Here is a 27,866-nt window from a genome sequence, read left to right on the forward strand (position 1 = left end):
CTAACCGCATCACCAGGTGGAAGAGCATGCTGCCGCCTGATACTCCTGCAAAGGAAGAGCTAGCTCCAGGAAATGACCTGCCCTACCCTATTTGGAGATCACTTAATCGTCTTAGGGTGGGCGTACCTCTTTGCAAGACCAACATGCAAAAATGGGCCGTACTTCCAGCTGATGGAGACGCATCCTGCGAGTGTGGTGTAACACAAGATCCGAACCACCTGCTCATCTGTCCCCTACTAGAACATCCCTGCACTACACATGACCTGATCGAGGTGAACAACAAGGCCATCAGAGTTGCTACATTTTGGAAATGCTGACCGGACACGGAATGATGATGATGACTCTTTAAATAATGAACAGGCCTTCGGGCTGAGCAGCGGTCGCTTGGTAGGCCAAGGCCGTTCAAGGGCTCTAGTGCCATGGGGTTTGGTTAGTGATATAAAGTAATGTCTTCCGTGAAAATTTTGCCTAAAGTTGTGGTAGACATTTGAGTTTTTAGATGTGATTTGTTAATGTTTGCATCCCTGTTTTATTTGTACGTTTAAGAACCATGCTTGCAGGCCTTTAACACGTATCAGTTATTTCACCCAGATTTGTTAAAAATATGTTTTCTGAATATCGATATGTAAATAGGTAATAAATATCACATCAAGAACCTTAAAGTTGCGGGACTTATGTTCGGAGCCAGAGCCACAATTACGTCTTTCTCTGCCAACTTCTGCCAAGAGACTCAGAATCAACATCATCCATGCCGTTCCCCTCACAGCACAATCAATGAAGATATTTAGACTCATTTACATTAATCCTCATGTTAACGCATCCAAAGCACCGCAAATGACATATCTCTGATATTTCATTTCCTTCATGCATAACTGCTGTAGACTTGTTGTGGTACTCTGCATCCTTATGGTCACTTGTATTTTCCAGCAGATTAATATTTTAAAAATATAATAACGAACTGCATTATTCTTCAGGTACTCTTTTGTCATCACAACAACCGGTAAATGCTGCGGGAAGATCTTCAATCAAAAAATATATAACTGAAAATGCTTTCGGTCTGTAAAACTGTGTGTTATATTTATTCCACGACTATACACCGATGAGCTATTACATTATGACCACCCACATCCGGGAATGTTTATCGCATTTGGAGCGTGGAGCGGTGTACGTGGCAAGCTGGTAGCATGACATGTAGAGCATAAGTCTGCAGCCTCACTCTTAATCGTGTCTCCGGCGTCAGAATGGTAAAATTGGTCGATCTCCCAGAGTTTGATAGAGATCAAATTGTGACGGCGTAGCGTCTTGGTACCAGCATCTGGTTGGTTGCTCTCGAGTCGTTGTTGTGAATACGTATCAAAAGTGGAACAACGATAGGCAAACAACGACATGTCGTCCAGTTGCTGGTACATAACGGCTCACTGACGCCAGAGGCCAGCGGAGGCTGCCGCTCACAGGTATAACAGTGTTGACCAGGGTAATATTCCATTACACACGTTTGAGTGAACACTGCTGCGCATCGGGCTGAGGAGTCGAAGACCTAGTCGTAACCTAATGATGACTGCTCTCCATTGACAGCAGCGCAGGAGATGGGCACAAAACCACCGATACTTGATTGTGGATGATTGGAGAAAGGTTACCTGGTCCGTTGAATCCAGATTTTTGGTGCATCACATCGATGGCTGAGCGTGTGTACGCCGATTACCATCGGAGGCTATGGCACCTTGTTGGGCGGAGACAGTCTGGTGGAGGAGGTGTGACTGTCTGGGCGATGTTTTCATGGGCCACAGTGTAGCCTATTATTATGGCGCTCCAGTCCCTGACAGTTGTCCGGTATCTGGACTCTAATGGAAACCAAGTTAATTCGTTCATATCAGCAGTGGTGATGGCCAATTCTAACAGGTAAATGCGTAAAACCACACTGACAGGATTGTGGACGACTGGTTCGGGGAATATGTTGGCGAATTTGCTTTTTAATGGCCGTGACCCCGAAATAGCCTGACTTGAAGAAGCGGGTCCATGCTACATCAGCACCGCCCCGTAGTGTACGCCAGCTGGAAGACCTGCTGTTGCACCTGTGGTATGAGAAACCCCAGGATGTCATCTTCCGCCTTATTGAATCGATTCTTAGCCGAGTGGGGAGCGCGCTTCTGCGACATTTTAGTAGATTACGCTGACAACAAAGCGTGATCATGATAAAAAAAATGAGCATCCGCATGATATTCGGTGCAAACCAAACCTCGTTTCCCATTGTTGCATCACGTTACAGCTTCTGTGTTTTTCCTCTTTGAGTTTATGACACACAAGAGTGAAGTTCTTTGACTTCCGAGATACAACAATGGATAGTAAGAATTTTGTGTGGTCCGCAAACGCCTGAAGAAATTTCTGTTCTTTTTAGATTATGAGAGCAGATTTTAAGTATACATATTGCGTGAGTTTTTTTAATTACACATGGGAAATGTTATTACACTCATTATGTTGTTATTGCGCGGCTTCATCAAGCTACTCAACGAAAACGTATCCCCTCCCACCCCTACTCCATACGTGACAAAAAAACATTGGTAGTGTTTGGAATTTTTCTCTACGAGTGCAGGTATTATTGGGCTCGTCTATAGGTTAAGAACTAGCACCTCAAAGGGTTGCTTAGAAGTGAGTGGGATGGAATGCGATGTTGTCAGTTTTCTTTCTGCAGTGCAGTGTTTATTTGTTCCAAATTTGCTGCTCACTTCATATTTATTTTATGGTTTGGTGGGCTGAGTGGCTCAGACGGTTGGGGCGCTGGCCTTCTGACCCCAACTTAGCAGGTTCTATCCTGGCTCAGTCCGGTGGTATATATATATATATATTTTTTTTTTTTTGCTAGGGGCTTTACGTCGCATCGACACAGATAGGTCTTATGGCGACGATGGGGTAGGAAAGGACAAGGAGTTGGAAGGAAGCGGCCGTGGCCTTAATTAAGGTACAGCCCCAGCATTTGCCTGGTGTGAAAATGGGAAACCACGGAAAACCATTTTCAGGGCTGCCGATAGTGGGATTCGAACCTACTATCTCCCGGATGCAAGCTCACAGCCGCGCTCCTCTACGCGCACGGCCAACTCGCCCGGTCCGGTGGTATGTGAAGGTGATCAAATACGTCAGCCAGATTTACCGGCACGTAAAAAGAACTCCTGTGGGACTAAATTCAGGCACCTTGGCGTCTCCGGAAACCTTAAAAAGTAGTTACTGGGACGCAAAGCAAATAACATTATTTTATTTCTTATTTTATGGTTTGTCCGCCTCTGTGGTGTAGTGGTTAGTGTGATTAGCTGCCACCGCCGGAGGCCGGGGTTCGATTCCCGGCTCTGCCACGAAATTTGAAAAAGTGGTACGAGGTCCACTCAGCCTTGGGAGGTCAAATGAGTAGATGTGGGTTCGATTCTCACCTCAGCCATCGTGGAAGTGGTTTTCCGTGGTTTCCCACTTCTCCTCCAGGCAAATGCCGGGATGGTACCTAACTTAAGGCCACGGCAGCTTCCTTCCCTGTTCCTTGCCTGTCCCTTCCAATCTTCTCATCCCCCCACAAGGCCCCTGTTCAGCATAGCAGGCGAGGCCGCCTGGGCGAGGTACTGGTCATTCTCCCCAGTTGTATCCTCCGACCCAATGTCTCACGCTCCAGGACACTGCCCTTGAGGCGGTAGAGAGGTGGGATCCCTCGCAGAGTCCGAGGAAAAAAACCTTGGAGGGTAAACAGATTAAGATAGATAGATTTTATGGTTTGATCAAGGTTGTGAATGTTTTTTAGTACCCAAATCACTTACATCGAACCTGTGAGATATGGAATAACGATACGACAAGATAGGGGAACCCAGCGGGTCATTCCACGTAAAGTTGACAAGGAACTGTCATCCAGCATTCTCAGGTTTTCATTGGATACCAGAGAGCTCTCAGTGGTGCAGCTTGAATTAAATAATATTTCCCTCCTAGCCTACTGAAGCTGTCATTGGCGGGCAACAGGGCAAGGAACATCAAAGCCGCATCAAATGGTGACGTTTGGAGAAGCATAATAGTAAGTACCCTAGTGGAGCGAGACTGGCAAAGAAGTTCGGAATGAATTTTATGGTGACTACTACTACTATTGGAAGCTTTCATTCTGTACCCTCATGGGGTACGACGGGCCTCCTAGAGGGTGACGCTTTTTCTTAGGCCAGGAGATGTGTTGCAGTGATTTGAGGCGCGGAGAAGCGTGAGAGGGGAACGGTCCGGCTCCATGGCTAAATGCTTAGCGTGCTGACCTTTGGTCACTGGGGCCAAGGGTTCGATTCCCGGCCGGGTCAGGCAGGGCTTTTAACTTCTTTTTGGTTAATTTCTCCGGTTCAGGGGCTGGTTGTTTGTGTTCGTCTTAAATATATAAGATCAATTCATCAAAGTCGATTCATAATTAATCAGAAACATACAAAAATTGACAATTAATAATCAGAAATATCCAAAATTGTGGCTGGCTAAATTGTCGTTAAGACCGAAAGCCACAATTTTAATATAGAAAAGAATAGAGAGAAGGGAGAGGCCTGAGTTTAGCCTGGCTCATCCTTCGAAAACACCATAACATAGCGAATGTGTGTATTTCTTTAAGGCCTATGTCTTCAAAATGCACGGTAAAAAAGTGGTTTGTTGCTAAAGACGACGTTTAAATTCAGTTTCTACTATTTCTTTAGGTTATTTCAAAAACAGATCAGGAATGTCGTTAACCTGGTCAACTTCTCCCCTCAATTAGCCCGGATTAACCGAAGCTCCACTGTAATTAGCTATGAGAGGCTTGAAGGCATTAAAATATTGAGGCACGGGCCATGGATGCCATGGACAATGTCGTGTTAGAAACACACGATGTCATCCTGATGAGCGGACGAGTAATATCTCACAGTATAATTCACCTGGTACAGAACTTGCAGACACTCTTCAGGCAATGTTCAAGACGGTTCGTGAAAATTATGTACAGAGTACCAGCATCGAACATTCTCAAAGCAGATGGAACTGACTTAAAAGAGTATACACAAAGATCCACAAGACGAGGAAGATAATGATGCCAATGAGAAAAATCGTCTTGAGGCGATGCCACGGACTCTCTGGTGGCGCTGCGGGTTTCTTCTCCGGGTAGTGTGTCTGGTGCTGTAAGTGAAGTGACTGGCACATCTCCGAACACTGCGCGGGAGCGTTACCTGTGAACAATGATAAAAGAAAACATTAGAAATCTCTGTGAATATAATTTAGTTATTTATACATTTCACTCATCCTACGGTATAACAAGATAAGTAAAAATTTGAAGTTTTTACGGGAAGCACGCTTTTGTTTTTAAACTATACGAAATCATGGGATCATGGGAGACTACTGGCAAAAATGAATGCAATTGGACTAGACAAAAGAGTGACTGAATGAGTGGCTATATTTCTAGAAAATAGAACTCAGAGAATTAGAGTAGGCGAAGCTTTATCCGACCCTGTAATAATTAAGAGGTGAATTACTCAAGACAGTATTATAGGACATTTATGTTCTCTAATATATGTGTAAATAATATGAGTAAGGGAGTGCAGTTACAGATAAGGCCTTTTGTAGATGATGTTATCTGTACAGAGTAATAAATAAGTTACAATATTGTGAGCGACTGCAAAATGACCTCGATAATGTTCTGAGATGGACAGTAAGCAATGGTATGATGATAAACGGGGTTGAAAGTCAGGTTGTGAGTTTCACAGATAAGAAAAGTCCTCTCAGTTTTAATTACTGCGTTGATGGGGTGGAAGTTCCTTTTGGGGATCATTGTAAGTACTTAGGTGTTAATATAAGGAAAGATCTTCATTAGGGTAATCACATACATGGGAATGTAAATAAAAGGGTACAGATCTCTGCACATGGCTATGAGGGAATTTAGGGGTTGTAGTGAGGATGTAAAGGAGAGGGCATATAAGTCTCTGGTAAAACCCCAAATACAGTATGGTTCCAGTGTATGGTACCCTCACCAGGACTACTTGATTCAGGAAATGGGGGGGGGGGGGAATCCAAAGAAAAGCACCTCGATTTATTCTGGGCGATTTCCGACAAAAGAGTAGCGTCACAAAAATGTTGCAAAGTTTGGGCTGGGAAGACTTGGAAGAGAGGAGACGAGCTGCCCGACTAAGTGGTATGTTCCGAGCTGTCAGTGGAGAGATGGCGTGGAATCACATCAGTGGACGAATAAGTTTGAGTGGCGTCTTTAAAAGTAGGAAAGATCACAATATGAAGATAAAACTGGATTTCAAGAGGACACACTGGAGCAAATACTCGCTTACAGGAAGGGGAGTTAGGGACTGGAATAATTTACCAAGGGAGATGTTCAATAAATTTCCAGTTTCTTTGCATTCATTTAAAAAAAAAGGCTACGAAAACAACAGGTAGGGGATCTGCCACCTGGGCGACTGCTCTAAATGCAGATAAGTAGTGATTGATTGATTCAAGTACACTGATCGTCACCAAATGTTGTCAAAGCATTGTGCGTTTGGATTTGTTTTGTTTAATTTCAAAATGAATGGTTTTTCTGCTTTGTATCGTGAGTGAAACTGACTTGTCGTATGATGACCTGGCATTATTTTCTTATGTGGACCAGTCAAAACCGAAGTTGTGTTAACCCACAAGTATCCAGGACCAGTCTGCTAGACGGCACGAGCTGGCAACAGTGATTGTTTCTCTACTTCATAGCAACCGGAAAAAAAATCGTCGTGTTCTTTAATCTTTTATGGGTGTTTTAAGAGGAAGTACAACGAGGTAATCATCCTCTCTGAACGAATTAAATGGAAAAGAAATTTAAAATAAAACAATATTTATTCAACGAAGGAATTTGGAAATGAAGTAAAAAAAAATAGCCAGACCGGACGTGGGTATCGGTGTTAAGTTATACGTTTGGGCGGTGTCTTTAAAAGTAGGAAAGATCACAATACGAAGATAAAGTTGGAATTCAAGAGGACAAATTGAGGAAAATATTCATCTGTAGGAAAGGGTGTTAGGGATTGGAATATCTTACCGAGAGAGATGTTCAATAAATTTCCAACTTCTTTGAAATCATTTAAGATAAGGCTATGAAAACGACAGATAAACTGCCACCTGGGCGACTGCCCTAAATGCAGATCAGTAGTGATTGGTTACGGCTTTCATATTCAGAAGCTCGCATGAAGCAAACGACGTTGATGAAAATTTTGAAAGTGAAATATGCATGTTTCGAGGATGCAGCGATAAGCTATAGATATTATTGTTTACGAATGTGAACTTAGTTTGTTGAAAGTAATATTCAACCTTGACTCAGATCCTTGGATTAAAACAGTAGCATATGGTCAATAAATTACTTGTACTTTTTATTTGTTTACTACTTTTCCTTATATTTTCTGGCCATTATGCCATGTTGTGTTCAATATCGTCCTATGCGAATAAGTAAGAAATCATCTCCAATATTGTTTCCACACTACTTTAATTCACAATGTGAGCAGAGTTTCAAAGAAATCTTAATATAAATAATGTATGTGATGTTTCTTGTTTATATGTGTGTTACCTCAATATATACACGACATAGTGTGTATAGTTTAGTTCGGACCCATTTTATGAATTCACTTGTTCGTAGTACGCGAAAGTATATAGAGGTCTGTCAGACCGGACCTGGGTAAGTAAGTCCTCGTATGACTAGGGTAACTGAGGGTTAAGTCACATTCGTGCATTCCTAACTAGTAAGATTTAACAGTTAATATTAACAAAGACACCTGTGTGAGTTCACTATCAGTAATGGATTTACAATATAACTGTGTCCACGCCCACAATACCAGAAAAAGAATTACAACACCCAAGACAAACTGACATGTGTCTGAAGCCACTTTTATTAACGACATTCAGAATATAAATAAGATAACTCAACTTATTCGGTTCTTACCGGGCACTGGTTTTTATTCTTGAATTATGTGGAATTAAAATGAAGAAATTACTTTTACTCACTAGTGTCAAAAGATGGAAGGCACTAAACTCAGTAATTAAAAATTTATAAATAAAGACATCTGTTTTCCTCCGGGAGAAGTGATTTAGAGATATGGTACATGTACTGAAAATGACCCAGTACATGGAAAGTTTATTTCGAGCTCAATTTGACCCCTTGATTTGGACAATATTTTATATTGTGTTTATTCATTTATTTATTTATTTAATCAACTATTTTATTTTATTTCCTATATAAACGAAGAGAAATCTGTTATTTATTTAGCATACTAGCATGATAACCATGCTTTGCTACGGTTTTGAACTGAGCCTGTAAAATATATCATCAGTCCGTACAGTACATCAAACGGTTTTGGAGAAATGATTATTTTTCGGATTTAATACTCATTTGCACCCCATACCGTATAGTTGGAATGTTTCAAAACCCTTTCTTATTAAACATCTAGGATATAGAAGCGACAAAGCTGTGAAAGTGTGACTTCGTGGATCGAACAGTAATGAAGGAATGAATATTTTGTTTCAGGGGTTTAATGTTGAATGAATTCTTATTTAACATCTAGGACATCGAACACCAACCTTCATGTAAAATTTTAAGTTCGTACGTCAAACGTTTTCGTAGGAATGAATATTTCCGTTTTCGAATCTTAACCCCCATTCAACTCCCTAAGGGAGTTCAAACCTTCTGTTATAAACACCTAGGATATCATTTGAAATGTAAACTCCATAAGCCAAATATTGTTTGTCATCAAACCGTGTCTGGCAATCAAAAACCCCTTACGGAGGGATTGTTTTAAGACCACTTATTATTTAAAATCTAAGACATATATGAGTAACAATCATGTGGAATTTCAACCTCGTTTGTCAAAAGTTTTCGCGGATAAGAATATGTATATTTTCAGTCCTCACAATTCCGGTCAAAAATCCTTAGGGATGTATTCTTTTAAGACCACTTCTTATTTAATTCTACGCTGCATAGTGTAGCATTTTTGCTACATAATATTCTTCTTCTTGTAGTTCAGTAACCATAAAAGATGGCAAACCTAACTATGTGCATAATATCTCTGACATCTGTTCTTCCGGAAATGATGCTACAGGGGGCTAAGGGTAATAATTTTCTCCATATATGTGCTATGTTATCTTTGACTGAGGCAGTTGGACATGTATCATGGTCGCTGTACATGTACGAGTAACATTCAAATATAATTCTAGGTGATTCGCTGACGACTGAAGTTAAAAAAAACCTGCCCTGTCCAGGGATTGCAGTGTTGCTTTAGCAACGCAATTCAAGCAGCAATTAATATTAAACTGTTCGGATCCATGGCTAAATGGTTAGCATGTTAACCTTTGTTTAACGGGGTTCCGGATTCGATTCCTGGCGGGGTCGGGTTAACCTTAATTGGTTAATTCCGATGGATCGGAGGCTGGTTGTTTGCGCTGTCTTAAGCATTAGAAACCATCCTCTCAGATGTGCAGGTCACCTGTAGACGTTCGAAAAGACCTGCACCAGGCTTCTCCAAGGGCCATACGATATTAAATTAAATATTAAACTTTACAATGCACCAGAGAATAGGTTATTTTATGCTTCACTATACGGTTCTGAAATATTATAGCTTTATGTGAAGTAAATATTCCGTAATATTTATTGTCCGGCTGTGCGGTGTAGTGGTTAGTGTGATTAGCTGCCACCCCCGGAGGGGCGGGTTCCATTCCCGGCTCTGCCACGAAATTTAAAATAGTGGAGCGAGGGCTGGAACTGGGTCCACCCAGCCTCGGGAAGTTAACTGAGAAAAGTGTGTGTGTGTGTGTGGGGGGGGGTCAATTCCCACCTCAGCTATCCTCGAAGTGGTTTTTCATTTATTCCCACTTCTCCTCCAGGCAAATGCTGGAATGGTACCTAACTTACGGCCACGACTGCTTCCTTCCCTCTCCCTTGTCTATGCCTTCCAACCCTCCCATCCCCCACATGGCATCCCCCTGTGGGTGGGGGTGGTAGAATAACACCCACGGTATGCTCTGCCTGTCGTAAGAGGAGACTAAAAGGGGCCCCAGGGGCTCTGAACTTTGGAGAGTGGGTTAGCGACCACGGAGCCCTTAGCTGAGTCCTGACATTGCTTCCACTTACTTGTTCCAGGTTCCTCACTTTCATCTGTCCTATCCGACCTCCCTTGGTCAACTCTTATTCTTTTCAGACCCCGACGGTATTACGTATGGAGGCCTATGGTGTCTTTCATTTTTATGCCCTTCGTGGCCCTTGTCTTCCTTTGGTCGATACCTTCATTTTTCGAAGTGTCGGACCCCTTCAAATTTTTCTCTCTAATTAGTGTTATATACTTTTTAGAGGATGTTTGCCCAGTTGTACCTCCTCTTAAAACAACAATCACCATCACCACCATATGTTCAGCATAGCAGGTGAGGCCGCCTGGGCTAGGTACTGGTCCTCCTTCCCGCTTATATTCCCCCGACCCAAAGTCTCACGTTCCAGGACACTGCCCTTGAGGGGGTAGAGGTAGGATACCTCGCTGAGTCCAGAAGAGAAACGGTAAAAAGTTTAAGAAAGGAAGGAAGAAAGAAAGGAAACGTAGCTCCAAGTGTTCTTAGCAAGCTTCTGAAATTATAGACTTATTTTTATTAATAATGGAGTTACCAATTTAGTGAAGAAATGTTTTCTCGGTGCCGGAAACTCGCGTCGTTACAAGCGTTCCAATTAGTGTTCTTATAAAGAACAATTATGGAAAACTTGGGATTTGATTTTGATTGTATATTGACTTTTTTTAATAGAGAAAGAAATTGCTTCCTGTCCAGTTAGCACAGCGATGATCGGGCTGGCCCCAGAATACTGTACTGCCACGTAGTGATGCTTTTCGTACCGTTGACGGGCGTCGCGTTGACTGTAGTTACAGGTGTTTGAGACATGGCGCCTTCCTCTCCCATCTCGACAGGAACACTGGTGCTGCTGTTTTCCCGTTCAAAGGCCGCGTTGTCCATCTGTTGAACAAGAACATCACAACATTAGCAACGTGCAGATGAGGTACCAGGTGAATTACCACAGTTACCAGTTTCAGATATGCCAATTGTTACAAACTCATATCGTCATTTAACAAACAAAACGTCGTATCCTACAATGCTCTTCCTATCCACTATTATCTTTAAAACTCGCCACGCCTCCAAGCTAAGTATGCACATGCAGTCCATCATAACAATTCATGAGTCCCAGAGAAGTCCATATTGGGCCACATTCAAATTATTTTCTATTTTACGGTTCATTTTTATTTACACATTAGCAAAGGAAAATGAACACAACGAGAACTGATATTGTATAGGCTTTTGGGCTTGTGCCGTGTCAAGAAAATAAGATGAAATTCTTAACGTTTCGCAGAAAACCGTGCTCTGCGTCCTCAGAAGAATTCTCGACTGTCCACGAGAAAGGCTTCTTAAACAATGATACTTTTGAATTTGGAACGTTATAATAGAAGTAGAAGTGGAAATGGTACGTTCATTCATCACCAGATGGCCCCCGCTTCGAACGCTAGCGTTGTACCACGTCCTGGGGGCGTGACCAGTCTCAAGGAAAATAATGGACAGGAAGGGTATTGCCGCAAACGTATAACTCTAAGACAACATTTCCCCTCTCAATTCGTGCAGACTTGTGACTGTGCAACCCAGCATATCGGTGTCGTAAAAAAAAAGGTTGCCTAAAGTATTAAGAATGTTATATCTCCTAAGCATTTCTACTTAAATACATATTTGTTTTTCTCATTGGCTACAGTAAAAATATTGTTACATGTTTATGAATTAGGATACTTGGAATTATTAAAATTAATATAGGCTATTTTATTTTTCATATTTGCCCATATTTCCGGCTACAGTACATTTATATTTGTTTACACATTTCAGGAAACTGACATATTTACACAATTTAACATTTTATTTTAAGTATAGACTACTCCATATTTTAAGGTTTCAAAGTTATTCTTGTCAGAATTATTCTTTTTCCACTCATCCCGAGTGCGAATTGTATCTCAAATGCGGATTTAGCCCTGTATTATGGGCTTTCTGATGTATGTGGCGGGAGGTAATCACTATTGCGTGTTCCTGGGGTGGTTGGCAGTGTGGTGTGTTGTCTGAATATGAAGAGGAAAGTGTAGAGACAAACACAAACAAAAACACCCAGTCCACGAGCCAAAATAATTAATCAAACGCGATTAAAATCCCCGACCCAGCCGAGAATCGAACCCGAGACCCCTCTGAACCGAAGGCCTCAATGACCACGATTCAGCTAATGAGTCGGACTTATTCTTGTCAGAATCTATTTTAAAATTTATTTTACTAGTAGTCTAAGAGTGTTTTAAAACTGGATTCTTGTATTTCTGTGAAATATGGAAAGCAAGTTCTGCTCTATACACACATTTTTCTTTCTTGCTGGCTTTCGCCTTGTCACTCAACTCACTGTGGCTATCTTGTTCATTTATTGGTTCACAATTTGCTTTACGTCGCACCGACACAGATAGGTCTTATGGCGACGATGGTGTAGGAAAGGGCTAGAAGTGGGCCTTAATTAAGGTACAGCCCCAGCATTTTCCTGGTGTGAATACAAGGTGAAAGCTAGTGGTTAGAAAAACATTTCAGCTGACTAACCCTGCATAACTGTGGAACCAATTGTGGTTTGAACTCTTTAGCAGTATTACATTTGCATTATACGTCGTTAAGATTGACTGCATTCGGTATATACTGGTACATGACCTCGGTTTATTTGAATCCAATAATAACCTCACTTTCCCCCATCTACGTTGCGGCAAGATTAGGAGCTGCAATAAGAACTATCTCGAAGTGTAACTTTCCAGATGACTGCCACAGGCGAGCGTGAGAATAAGAGTTATTATGACTTTCATTTGCGAATATCAGCGAGCAGGTACCGTAGCGTATAGTATTCCTGTGTTTTTACGCGGAGTGAAAGTGATCCGCACTCATTAGTGCATTGGCAGTTCGCATAGCCGAGTGTTGTTATGAATGAGGCAATCAGGCGAAGTAATGGGTTGATGATGCTATGCCGGTATATTTATAGAGCGCTACCTTTTTAAGCCAAAGGTACCGAGTTCCTCGCGGGTCAATGGTATTTTAAGGTGCTCAAATATGACAGCCTGGAGTAGGTAGACTTGCCGGACTATAAAGCAACTCCTGAGAGGCAACATTTTAAGCACCTCGGCGTTTCCGAAAATAGAAACCAAATAACTTCGCAACCATTCAACGTTTGCATGCAAAACCTTCTTTCCTGTGTATTAGTTGAGCAGGTACGGACCAATACACTATACCGAAAAAAAAAACACACACACACGGCCTCCCGAAATATTCTGGTTCCAACAGACTATGTTCATAAACAATAAAATGTTCTAAAAAAATTTCAAAGTACTCATTCAAACCGATCTTATTTGTCTCTTCCGTAACGTTTTCACTGCACTACGGTGATGGCGTACGGATTCTAACATTAAAATTGTACACATCAGAAGTGGTCAGTTGTTTGCGTGTCTGACTGAAATTCTGAAGCTTAGATCGGTTGAGAATCTAAAGATCAGCAGGCAAGATTTATCACAAATTGGAAGTTCTGTTTGAGGATATAAAGTTGATAAGTACACAATGTCCAACAGAAACTGGCATAATGTATCTGTTCAGTTTTCAGCCCGGAGGTTAGTTGGATCCTCAAACAGCTCCATCAAAGAATATGTGTTAATAGAAAAGCAGTAAAAACCAGTGAAGGTGTTATAATGAGATGTACAAGGCATGATGAGGAATGAGGTAGTTTGGCATTGCTTTCCTCATTCGGCCAGAAAGTGCTATTACACCACGACTAGCCCGATAAGTAGCACATTCATAACATTCAGATGCATTCAAGTTGTGCACCACCCATACTGTCACAGCCATTGAAGAGACAGACTTCGGTAGAAGCTACATGTTACTCTGACCTATATTAAAATACCAGTGTAAAAATGGATCATGAACAGCTCAGCCATCAGCTTTCATAGATGGCATAGGCGTCACTGAAGAAGCGTACTAGGGAAATGAGGCGTGATGTAGTTTCTCGTCGCTTTTGTCACCGAGCTAGAATATGCTATTACACATCAGACTGTCAAGCTCACTGAAATGCACGCACGAACTAACCTTAACGAGCGACATTTTCACATCATTCATAGCAGGAACTGGCTGCATAAGAAATGACATTACTAACATCGCTCATACCTCAAGTCACTTTCATATTGTCAAAGCCAATACCAGAAGACATAGTGCCCTGTAAACACTAGATCTCGCCAGCAAGTTAAGTGGGCAGTGTAAATAACTTGTGCGAAATCTTCCACTTATCCGAGAAGCGGAAATTAAAAAATAAATTAAAAACAAAACAACTGCTCCCTTCGTTCGCAGCTAGCCTCCTTTTATATCGCTGGCGATGGGGTACTGGAATCTTCGGGGCTCCGCTAGGGGAGGGACATTCTCGTTTCGTCTTCCAGAAGGCAGGCGGGAAACCAGATGAAAGCACCATATGAGATGTCGAGGCATGTCCTCATTAATGTTTTAGGGAACCCATTAACACAAAGACTTGGAGACATTAGTACAGCTTGTTCATACAATTCCTGAATGCGAAAGGTCATTAAGGGCAATACATGAAGTAACAACAAAGAAGATGAACTGTCTTCAGATTGAAAGGGTCAGCAATCTGGTGTTTATTTCCTGTATTGGGCCACCTCTGACTACGTCCATCTCTTGGGTTTTAAAGGGCGAGGTCCGCAGATAAAATTGCATGCAGGAAAAGGTGAAATCGAGATGAACCGTACCTTCGAGGAGTTCGATGGAATATTGAAGATCCTAAACTAAGATGAGTGTCCAACAAAAATGTTAACCCTATTAGAGCAATGCTTATTTCTAAAGGTAAACTTCCACTTTCAATGCTGGGAGTATCAGTTAATGATCTGAGAAGCTGGGAAGGACATTTGCCAACCAGCTCGTTGCGGAAGACAGAGCCAGGCCACGTGACTGTCGGACAAAGAAAGCCAAGTTGGCCACATTTCTTGGCCTCCTTAAACAGCAGAATACGTAACAAGGAGTCATGGCGTAATCAGTTGCTTGGTACACATTTTGGATACATCAAGATAGAAGTCAATGAACTCAGATAAAGCTGATAAAATAACACGCACTTTCCTTGTATCTGCGCAGGCCGCACTCTAGGAATGTGTGTTCGCATGAATTATTTAAGCACTGCTACAGTATAATGTACGTATGGTTCAGTTTCCTTTTACACGTTAGCATACGAAAATGAACACAACGAAAAATGTTCTAATGTGCTGCATATTGATGTGTGGCTGAGAGGTGTGACCAGTCTTAAGGGAAATAATGGATAGGAAGAGCTTTGTGAGATATGACCTTTTACCCGAACAGCGACGATATTTTCCCATTCTACGTGTGAGGAATATGTGGTTTATTGAATATTGAATTTTCACGACCGCATTGTAATCGAAACCGACTTTCAACCTATTAGGTCGTGTTACGTACATTTAGTACGTGTTGAAGAGATGTATGTGAGGGAATCTTTCAAGTTATTTTCCACAAATTTCGTACTGATTCTTTTGCGATTACTTTTAATTATTATGTTACTCTACTCGTGTGTCTTGTTATATGTCAAGTCTTTTTCTTTTGTTTCTTGTCTTATCGCACTTCTTGATGTTATCGTGAAATTTCTTGTAATATTTGCTTTTCATGGAATTGTTTGTTGTTATTGTTGGTTATCGTCTTGTAATTTATGTTTTAATTCTACTTCTTGGTATATTACTGTAAGTCAGTGGTTCTCAGCCTTTGTGGGCCTGCGCCCCCATTGCATCCGTAAAATATTTCACGCCCCCTAATGAATTATTGATATACAGAAGTTCTACTTTTAAGTTAGAGTTAATATCTAAAAAATATATTATAATGATTTGAAAATAAAATTATTTTATTTCCTGTAAATATGTCATACGTTCATATGTCAGTTAATCTATTGCTTTAATTTCATTTTTTGTCATTTTGTTAGATTTTAATACACGTAGACAAAGGTTCGTGTAAAATTCATAAAAAATGCAATAATTTTTACTATACTTTGTGATAAAAATTCTTGTATTTTAATATTTTTTAAACATTTCATTACACAATTCATAAACACGAATTTCTTGTCCCAACGTAACTATAAAGTATAATAATTTTAGTAAAAACTTTATTTCTACGTGCACGATTTAGCGGAGATGAAGATAACTTTTTGTACTACACTATTTTCTTTGTCACAACCTTTTACTGTTTAGCATCAAACTATTACTACTACTACTTAGACAATAAAATGCCAATTTACAATCATGGAACTTTTGGCTGACTGCAGGAAAAATGTTCCCCGAAACAGAAGGTTTCATTTGGCTATACAAGACCAAGTCATTCCAACCAGAAGCTTCCTGAAAAACCTGGTGAGAGACCCAACAGTCATTAGTCATGAGGGACTCTTGCCGATATGGCTGCCAAACGCAAGAAACCATCCATCACGTTACTTACGGATGCTCACACTTCTCAGGAAGGGAGAATAAGGAACGCCACGACTCGGTTGCCAAGATTTTACACGAAGAACTTGCTATTAAATACAGACTGGTTGATGAAAGACTTCCATATTTTAAGCACATCCCTCAAACTGTACTCGAAACTGACGTGATCAAACTCTACTGGAACCGAAAGATATTATCATAGACTAGCTGATTGTATCGGTGCTTCGCTACGGGATTCTCAGAAAGACCGACTTTGTGGTTTTCCTAACTGAAGTTAACATAGGTCATTACAAAAACGTCAGTAGGAATGTAGCGATTAAAAGCGATAAACCGCACATTTTCTCACTTTTAACGACTAGTAGCCTACTACGGTGCCGATCAAACAGGCTACTTCGTCCTCTGGCCTGGTCTCCTTTTCACTTACAGTCATGGGAAAAAGTATACGTACACCTTAAACGTTAAGCAATGTTGTCGTTTGTAGTTGACTCATTGTCCATAAGCTGCTAGAAATTTGACTACTTTTCTATATTTCGGTATTTCGCGAAACATGAATATGACTACGTACCGGAAATAACAATAGTACTTTAGAAATGTTTGTTTTAACAAACGTGTCATCCAGTAAGTTCGAAACATAGATGCATAAAAAGTATTCGTACAGATGGTTTATCTCACATCAAAGTCCTTGATAACACCCCTTGCAACCCAGGTAAGCAGTAAAGGTCACGTCTTGTACCAAGTCAGTTGTGCTTCAGTCGTTTTAAACAACAAGTGATACAGTCAATCAGTAAGATGGGCCGCAAAATGAAAGAAACAACAGAAGAAGAGAGAAGGATTGTAATCTAGGCTCATAATTCCTGTAAATCGCTCTCGGAAATATCGAAACTTGTGAAGAGACCAAGATCTTCTATTCAGGGAATTATTGACAGGTATGGTGAGAGAAAATATATCAGAAATGCACGTAGATGTGGACGTTCATGCAAACTAGACGAACGAACTAGAAGACTAATCCTCAGGAAAGTTACGAAAAATCCTAGAATCAGTGCTGCAAAACTGACGTCTGAGCTAGGAAAGGATTTAGAACTTAATATCTGTGCTTCCACAGTTCAAAAATTTTTATATACGAATGGGTATCATTGTAGAAATGCCAGGCGAAAACCTTGAATTACCCTAGCAAATAGGAAGAAAAGTCTACAATATGCTATAGACTATAAACATGCTTCTCTAAAATTCTAGGACCGAGTTATTTACGGTTGAAAGTAAATTGATCATTTTTCAATAATATGGCAAAAATGTGTGGAGGAAAACGAACACAGAACTCGAAGAAAAAATCTGCTTCCTTCAGTGAAGCATGCTGGAGGTGGTTTAATGGTTTGTGGGTGCATTAGCTCAGCTGGAGTATGTTCCTTAGAATTCATAGATGGAAAGATGGACCGTAAATACTACATTGAAGTTTTGAAGAAACATCTAGCATCTAGTGCCGAAAAAATGGGACTTCTGTGTAATTATGTATTCATGCAGGATAATGATTCAAAGAATACGGCCCTTGATACACGATTGTGGATTTTATACAACCCACCCAAATATATGGTAACACCCCCCCAATCCCCGCATCTGAATCCGATTGAACATGTGTGGGCTTATCTTAAAGAGAGACTGAGCAGAAGAAATATTTCAACAAAGCCAGTTTTGAAAATGGCTCTTTTGGAAGTATTGGGTAAGATTGAGCCCACCTTCACCTACAAGCTAGTTCATTCAATGCCTAGGCGGCTTGAGGCCATTGTAAAATCAAAAGGACTGCCAACAAAATACTAAATGTGCACAAAAATCAGTGTGGAATGAAAGTAAAACCAGACTGTACGAATACTTTTTATGAGTATGAAATCATGGTATTTTCATTTATTTATGTATTAATGACAGAGACGTCTATCAATTGTATGTTTTATGATGTAAATATCTTTACATAGTGTACAGATGGTATACAACGTACATGACAATAAGTGTACTAAGTATTTTTGTTTCAGTATTAAGTGTACGAATACTTTTTTCTATGACTGTATGTTCTTCCCTATATCTACATCTGCCTTTCTTCCGCTGTAGTGCTGAAAAAGCTATTTTCATCACAATTTATTTTTTTCACGTTTCTGCTACCGCGTGATGTTAAAGAGTAACGACTGCAAGTAAAGTTACTAAGAATGTAATCGATACAAGTAAAGTTACTAAGAATGTAGTCGATAAGAATGTAATCGATACAAGTAAAGTTACTAAGAATGTACTCGATACAAGTTACTAAGAATGTAATCGATACAAGTAATTAGATTACTTTTTCTCAAGTAATTCCCAACTCTGGTTGGCAATAAAAGACAGGCAGGCAGGCACGATGCACTTGAAGAAGTCGTCATGTTTTGAATACTCAGCGGGATTGAAGCTTCATGAAATGCTGACTGGAGACCTTGCTCCCTGACCCTGGAGATAAGACCGTGGATCAAGGATCAACTCAGGGCGAGAAGTTCTCAGCTCACGGGACGCGTCCAACGTGTCTTTGTGTAAATATTGTGATAGCCTTGCACAAACTTATACAATGTTTCAAATTGCGCAGTAAATTAGTGACTGATAACGATTGCTTCACAAGGTCGGAAATTCCACGCTGCATCTCTAAAATGTTTGCGGATACAGAGTGGGCAAGGTCACAGAGTTCTAATCGAGTTTCACTAGTGGTAACTCCTCGAAAGGAAACAAACTTAGTTATCCACTCATAGTTACCTTCAGGTTGTACGTAGTGCGCCACCCCATTTGAAAGGACTCGCACTCTCAGAAATATATACCGGTACATTAGTAATCTATCTATCTATAAATGAATGTTTGTTTGTATGTATGTCTCGAATAGACTCAAAAACTACTGGAGCAATCTGGATGAAAATATCACAATTTGTTCTTATTACTCCTGGGAGGGTTTAGGAAGTGGTTTGAACGAAATCGGATGGGTAGTTCCGCATAGGGGGTGAGAAGGGTGGGGGCGTGGAGGGAAATAGGGGAGGGTAAGTAAACCGCATGACAAATCTGATCAGCGGGTTGCCTAACCAACAGTATGTGAAGATTATGATGTGTTTCTTGAAACTTATCTTATTTTCCTTCTTCTATAAACGGTATATAAAAATTAAAAGTCCAAGTTCAGTCCCCATGGCATAGGGAGTGAGAAGGAGAGACGAAAGAAAATGTCGAAAATGACAGATTACGGGTGAATGTGTGTGTATGTTTCAGCATAGCTCTCAACCAAACTAGATACACACATAATTTACTATCTGAAAAAAGTTACTGTAGGGGCAAGAAACCCCTAGCATCCCTAAAGGAAGGGGTTGTTGTTGTTGTTGTTGTTAAGTCTTCAGCCGTAAGGCTGGTTGGATCCTCAACAGTTCTGCCACCAGCTGTCATAGATGGCCTAGCGATCACTGAAGAGGCGTACTTGGGAAATGAGCCAGAAGTTATTACATATCAGTCTGCCAACCCCACTGAAATGCATACACCAATCGACCCTATGAGCAACATTTTCACACCTTTCATAGCAGGGACTGGCTGCAGAAGGAATGGCACTACTAGCATCGCTCATACCTCGGTCACTTTCATATTGTCAAAGCCAAGGATAAGACAGAGACAGATCAATGAAAGTAACAAAATTGCTCTAGCCCACCAGAAGACATAGTGCACTGTAAACACTAAGTCCTGCCAGCAAAGGCACAAAGGAAGGGGTGAAATGTAAAAATCCGAAAAATGACCGATATTAGTGGCGAGTTCATTGTCTTTCGGGTAGCTGAGATGAGCTGTGACACTCTGGATGCCGTTTGAGCCAAAGTTAATTCCCAATCGGGATGGCGGTTAGAAAGAATGAAAGGAATGTCCAAAATGACCGTGATCAACCAAACATGATACTCATATGACTTACTGCTTGGGAAAGAAAACTGTAGGGTAAGACACCCCTATGGGCAGGTGGAAAGAGGGTAAACTATTAAATTAATAGAAAACGACGTATGCTAATAAATATATATTTTCTTTTGCGTTTAATTAAACGTTTTAGAAACATCCAATGCGGGCGAAGCCGCGGGCACACGCAAACTTTCTTCAGCTTATTTCAGTTGTTTCTGGGGTCGCTGGAATCACGCAGGTTCATTTTCGTTTTGGCCGAAGTTCAATGGCGGAAGCCATTCCTGACGCAAAGTGAATATCGAGACGAAAATCTCAACCCGGTATTTGACCGGGATTCGAACCTCATCTTCAGGGTGGTTAAGCTAGCAGCTAAGGTACTGAGCTCACAGGTGCCCCGTCATGCTGACTACGTGACGCTCCAATAATTGCAGGTCATTTGGATGGGCAGAAAACTTTTTGGTAGGCGAAGACCTTTAACAGCATTGCGCCATGGGTGTGTGTGTTTTGTAATAATAATAATAATAATAATAATAATAATAATAATAATAATAATAATTATCTGTTTTCAGACTGTTACTTCACATTCATTTGGTAGGACAGATTGCTCTGCCGGTCATTAGAACTACGGCCGTGAGCCGCAGAGCTGGTTCTTCCGCGCTCTCTGCCGTTGGGAGTTTTTCTCTTTCGCCATTGTGACCGTTGACCATTTTTCTCTTTACCTCAGCTGATCCGCGCGTGCTTATTTGGCTAAGCCTTATTCGCACCTACCCTATATATCCATAGAAACCTCCCTTATCAGTCATTGGGACGCGGCGAGTCGGGGTTGAGGTTCCCCACCCCGAGTGTCTCACGAAGGGCAATGTCCAGGTCTTACTCAGTTCAGAGCCAAGCTGACTGGAAGATAATGGGCCCAAAGATCGTGGCTGCAAAATACAGGTTGCGAGGACGAGAGGAAACCGAAAGACTGATGGAATTCATTAAGAAGCGACGACTCAAGTTCTATGGCCACCTATTTAGAATGGAAGACAAGCGGTTGACAAAGAATTTTTTTTCACCATACTTGACAGTATTTATTTATTTATTTATTTATTTATTTATTTATTTATTTATTTATTTATTTATTTATTTATTGTCTTGTTTTATATGGCGGGACTCAGACTATGAAGCCTGCTATTCTGTCCGACCATACATACACCTACATGAAAAGTTAAATATGCACTAAATTATCTACAGTTTAATATCTTAAGGTATTAATTAAATGTTTTAATTAATCTAATACTTAGCTATGGTCTAATTCTACTATGTTATAAGAAATTATTATTTATTAACCAGGTTTGACAGACCTAACACATGTGATAAGTGGTTCAGGGAGGTCAGGAAGGATCTGAAAAAGAAGAAAAAAGACTAAACCCTGAAGACATGGTTCTGTTAAAGTGGCGACACCAGATCAGTAACTTCAAGTGCTTTCGTGAATAATAATTAATTTTTTAATTTCGTGTGGCTATTTCTAGCCGAGTGTAGCCCTTGTAAGGCAGACCCTCCGATGAGGGCGGGCGGCATCTGCCATGTGTGGGTAACTGCGTGTTATTGTTGTGGAGGATAGTGTTATGTGTGGTGTGTGAGTTGCAGGGATGTTGGGGACAGCACAAACACCCAGCCCCCGGGCCGTTGGAATTAACCAATGAAGGTTAAAATCCCCGACCCGGCCGGGAATCGAACCCGGGACCCTCTGAACCGAAGGCCAGTACGCTGACCATTCAGCCAACGAGTCGGACGTGAATAATAATAATAACAGCTTAACAGCGGGTGGACAGCAGAAAGGAGAGACAGGCTGCCAGAGGGAGAATGTAACGATACTGGGCTGCAAAGAATACCGTAGTACCGTATTTACGCGAATAATCCCCGCACCCTAATTTTAGGAAGGATCATTTTGAAAAAAAAAAAAAAGAACTAAAATTCCTTCCATCGAAAGAGTAACGAAGGCATAAACAAACATTTCAGGCCAGTGTTAGCGGGTTCTGCTTCTCCACACACTACATGTTGCGTGATATTGTAGGGTTCCTTAAAACGGTGAATACAAAAGAATTACGCACTCGAACTTAGCAACTGTGAAACACACTGTCGACACACTGAAGTGAAAGAAAGTGCGGAAAGCTAACCCTGCACGTTCCGGAAGACGCATTCTATCGTAACACCGAGAAATTTTGAATTTAAATTACTCTGTAAAATACTATTAAAAAAGTATAAGTGCAGTCTTAAATTTAAAGTATGAATTTGTTTTCCGTTTAAATATGACATATGGGGGCAGTTTTCTTCCAACCGCGGTTACACAAAACATAACTGTATATCCAACATAGAAATGTACGGGGATTATTCGCGTAAATACGGTAGTTTGTTTGAGTCATCAGTCTATAGAATGGTTTCATGCAGCTCTCCATGTCACCCTACCCTGTGCTAACCTTTTCATTTCTACGTAACTACTACCTGTATATCCTACATCTGCTCTAATCTGTTTGTCATATTCATACCTTGATCTACCCCTACTGTTCTTATCGCCTACACTTCCCTCAAAACCAACTGAATAAGTCTTGGATGTCTTAAGATGTGTCCTATCATCCTATCTCTTCTTATCGTCAAATTTAGCCAAATAGTTCCCCTAACACCAATTCGATTAATTCTTAATTCGATCAATCCATCTCACCTTCCGCGTTCTTTTGTAACACAACATTTCAAAAGCTTCTATTTTCTTCCATTCTCTACTAGCACTAGAACGGCCAGAGCGGTCATTTTGACCGTTAGCGAATTTCAAGGTATTTCCACGCTCGTACTTTTTAATGCACGAGGTTGTGCGTTTGTGACTTTTAATCTTTTAGGGTTATGTACATTTACGCCAAAAATTACATCCGTAGTTGATAAGGGAACACCGATATTGTCCCTTATATAACTTGCATAAATTGCTTGTCAAGTGCCAAAATAGGCTTGTAAACAAATTGAGACTGTTATTTTTATCATTTTTCATAAAGGAATTCAATAGCAAGTCCGTCAAAATATTTCATTGTTACCTATTAGAAGTGAGAGAATATGAACAATTATTAATACTTAACAATGGATTGATCTGTATACAATACATCCCAATTGTCAACTATGTTGTTTTAAAATTAATAATTGAACATTCGCATGTTTCCCAGATCCTGGATGCTAGATATATGTCAGTAAGTGGCAGCGGTCAAAATGACCGCCTGTGGCCTTTATAGGTATGAGGAAAGTTCGGCCGTTCTAGTGCTAGTTATCGTCCATGTTTCACGCTCCAAACAAAATTCCTCAAAACATCTTTCTATCAATGTTCGAAGTGAGCAAATTTATTTTCTTAAGAAAGTCCTTCCTAGCTTGTGCTAGTCTGCATTTTATGTTCTCCTTACTTATGCCATCGTTATGTTTAATAATAATAATAATAATAATATTAATAAGGCGTGCTCGAATTTGATTCCCCGTTACGAAGTCGTTAGAAAGTATATTTACACTCCCGAAGAGGCATATGGCCCGCAGGTTCATTCAGCCTACACCAAAAATGAGTCACTATGTACCGTATTTACGCGAATAATACTCGCATATTTAAAAAAACTGAGACACGAAATTGGGGTGCGGGTTTTTATTTGAGTCAATGTTGTTTTTTTTTTTTTTTTTTCAAACTCATCCTTCCTAAAGTTAGGGTGCGGGGATTATTCGGTGGCGGGGATTATTAGCGTAAATACGGTATTTAATTCTGGAAGACAAAGGCGGCCAGACATAAGACTAACCAACCTATTCCGCTCAATGCCGAGGTGAGGAGCAATAAGAAACTCGAAGGCTTGGATTCTGAAGCATAGCCCATTGTGAAATCCGAACTTTCAACATTAATTATAGTTCTTTTAAATTAAGGTATATTAATTATCAATAATTTAACGAGACTCTTTTCCCCTAGAATATAATTATACAACATGGTCGATATCTGCACGGAAAGAAATGAGAGTACGAAAGAAAAAACATCTGGAGTATGTGGAATTTTAATAACCTCTTAGCATAAACCAAACCAAACCCCTTGGCACTACAGCCCTTCAAGGGCCTTGGCCTATCAAGCGACCGCTGCTCAGCCCGAAGGCCTGCAGCACGACGAATCCTCTCGGCCGTTATTCTTGGCTTTCGAGACCGGGGCCGCTATCTCACCGTCAGATAGCTCCTCAATTCTAATCACGTAGGCTGAGTGGACCTCGAACCAGCCCTCAGGTCCAGATAAAAGTCCCTGACCTGGCCGGGAATCGAACCCGGGGCCTCCGGGTAAGAGGCAGGCACGCTACTCCTACACCACGGGGCCGGCAACCACTTAGCATGCAACAATAAAATATTGCTAATTTCTCAGTAATACATAGCAAATACTACAATGTCCTTATGTCGCTGAACATCGTTGCCAACAATATCCCACAGATTTAAAAAAGAACTTTTGTATTATAAATAACTGTTATAAGCAATATTAACCACATTTTAAAGCTACTGAATATTTAAAAAATCACGGCATTAAGAATCTTTTGGTCTTGTGTGTGTGTGTGTGTGTGTGTGTGTGTGTGTGTGTGTGTGTGTGTGTGTGTGTGTGTGTGTGTGTGTGTGTGTGTGTGTGTGTGTGTGTGTGTGTCACTGAGCTCAACACTTGGACTGGCCTGCCTTTCCAAGGCGCTGTCTAGGAGAAGCAGACCATTTCCACAAATGGAAGGGGTCCGACATTTCGAAAAATATAGGTATCGACCAAAGAAAGACAAGGGCCAGGAAGAGAGTTGACCAAGAGAGGAAAGATGAAGGCGAAGAACCTGGCAAGGTAAGTGGAAGCAATGCCAGACTCAGCTAAGGAAAACCGTGGACTTCCAAGCCATGCTCCCAAGCTGAGAGCCCTGGTCCTCCTCTTAGTCGCCTCTTACGACAGGCAGGGGATACCGTGTATGTTGTTCCCCCACCCACAGGGGAACGTCTACACAGTCATGACTAGCTAGCAATAAGGATTCTATCCTATCAAAGGAGAAATGATTCTCTAGTACCAAAAATGTCCTCACGATAGAGGTTTTCATGGCCACATAGAACATTCTACTTCTATGACTATGTTGATCACTAGTATACACGGTGTGTTCATTTACCTTTAAAATGTCGTTCCAGCTTTTTGTCCAGGTACCAGGGCCGACGTACGATGTCAGCATTGTCCTGCATTTGCAGCGGCATTTACTACGTTCTACTTCAATTTTCAAAATCAAAAGGTAATTAGCATTTATAGTTGAGCCCACGAGAGTTGAAGTCTGATATTTGAGCGGTGAAAGCAGTAACTACGAAGTACGCTGCGTTGTCATAGTTACCTCAGTCTGCGGCGTATCACTCTTTCATACAGGCTGAATATTTAATCAACTACTGTACGTTGGCCTAATGCAATTCAATAAACTTCGAGCCGTTCCTAAGCTCGTGCTAATAATTCCGGCCTTTAATATAGAACACGTCATTGTTGATAAATATGAGATTTCATATTCACTAAACTGAAAATAACCTCAACAAATGCACATGTTAAATAGAGAATAGAACTGTACAACTAGCTACTGATTAACTTACCAAATAATAAACGAACAACGAAAATAATATTCAGGAAACAAACACTTAAATTATTACATAAACCAGCAACAACTAACGCAGCTAACACAGTACCACTCCGAATAATATCACCTAAGCAACTGAGAGCAAGCCAACCCACGTGGCGATTGCTTCCTTAAATGTGACATCGCTGTTATCGTTGCCATAGCAACACACTATTTTCGATTAGCGTTAGTCAACTTTTTCTCGCCGGTGGCGCTAAACGTCAGACTTCAACTCTCGTGGGCCCAACTATTGTAATCATACCTTCCCTTCCCGTTTGTTATCCCTTAATCCCGGTTATCTTTCGTAGCTACGCGTCTGATTAAACCCTGTATCTTATCTCTCACTCATCTGAGGCGCTTCATGCTCTGTTCATGGTTTTTAGGATTGCAAAGAGCATTGGAACGTCAGAGGCTTAGCTGGCAAGGGGTAAAATTTTAGTTTTTGTAATAGAGCATCGACCTGCCGTAGAAATGATAAACGCTTCCTTCTGTAGCCGATAATTCAAAACGACTTGTTTTTATTTCCAAACTCATTAATACAGCCAGAACATAGGCGATGTGTGTGCCATTTACAGACCAAACAACTGGACGGATTCTCGTTATCTCATTGTCTTACATTGACTGGGACATTGATAAACAAAGAAGAAACCAATAAAACAGTAACGAGAGCATAAAACGAAGCATTGATAAAAAGCATGAATGTCTTTATCGCTCTCAACAGAGCCGGGCCAACTAATGATCAGAGTTACCACGCTTATGAGCTGAAAATTCCCTAAGGGTATTTTTCTCAACATATATAGGTACCGACTAATTTCGAGGTTTTTCTACTCGGTTTTTGAGATCAAGACAATAATGCAGTAAAGGGTTATGTAAATACATTTAATTAATTAATGAACAATAATACTCCTAAACCGTTAAAGATATGTTTTCACTTTCAGTAATGTTAGGCCTACCAAGGGGCGCATAATTCAATGTGCATTATATTTCGAAGGTATGAATATCTGCTGAGATAAGCTAATGACACTACTTTGTATTCTCAACCGGAAATACACCGTTTTCTACATCTAAAATTAGAGTTGCGGACATTGCTTTCAACATTTGACAAGTATTTCTCGTTGCAAGTTATAAACTTCATATTGGGGACCGTATTGAAGTGAGGAATCACGGAAAACCACTTCGAGGATGGCTGAGGTGGGAATCGAACCTGCCTCTACTTAGCTGACCTCCCGAGGCTGAGTGGATCCTGTCCCAGCCCTCGTACCACTTTTCAAATTTCGTGGCAGAGCCGGGAATCGAACGCGGACGTCCGGGGGTGGCAGTAATCACACATTATTATTATTATTATTATTATTATTATTATTATTATTATTATTATTATTATTATTATTATTTGGTCCAAGCGGCCCAAGTTCGATTCCTGGCCGTGTCGTAGATTTTAACCTTCAATGGTTAATTCCGATGGCTCGGGGGCTGGGTAGCCTATGTGTACCGTCTTCCTCATTAGAATTCATCATAGGGAGAGCCTCATACTCGCAGACGTGCAGGTGTCTGTAGGGTGTCACTCGAAAGATCTGCATAATGTCTTTCCGAAGGCCACACGCCATTCAAATTATTATTATTATTATTATTATTATTATTATTATTATTATTATTATTATTATTATTATTATTATTATTATCGCGTTAGGGCCTACAAGGGACCACGTTCCAATTTCAATTCTTCATCATTTGTTGTTGTTCCTTTTCTTCCAATATTCCTCCATTGTTTAACCATGTTTCTTTTTTT

General features: G+C 40.7%; 1 protein-coding gene across 1 annotated transcript in view; it reads right to left on the reverse strand.

Annotated features, from left to right (window-relative positions):
* Window positions 1–3,766: 3,766 nt before the first annotated feature.
* LOC136884356 (uncharacterized) overlaps window positions 3,767–27,866 on the reverse strand; it is a 209,818-nt gene continuing 185,718 nt past the window's right edge. Inside the window, exons 3-4 of the mRNA XM_067156478.2 lie at window positions 10,845–10,962; window positions 3,767–5,189 (exon numbers count right to left, since the gene is read on the reverse strand). Coding sequence (XP_067012579.2) covers window positions 4,990–5,189; window positions 10,845–10,962 — 318 coding nt within the window. The 3' untranslated portion in view covers window positions 3,767–4,989. The remainder of the gene's footprint in view (window positions 5,190–10,844; window positions 10,963–27,866) is intronic.

This window comes from Anabrus simplex, chromosome 12 (genome assembly GCF_040414725.1).
Source record: "Anabrus simplex isolate iqAnaSimp1 chromosome 12, ASM4041472v1, whole genome shotgun sequence".
NCBI lineage: Eukaryota > Metazoa > Arthropoda > Insecta > Orthoptera > Tettigoniidae > Anabrus > Anabrus simplex.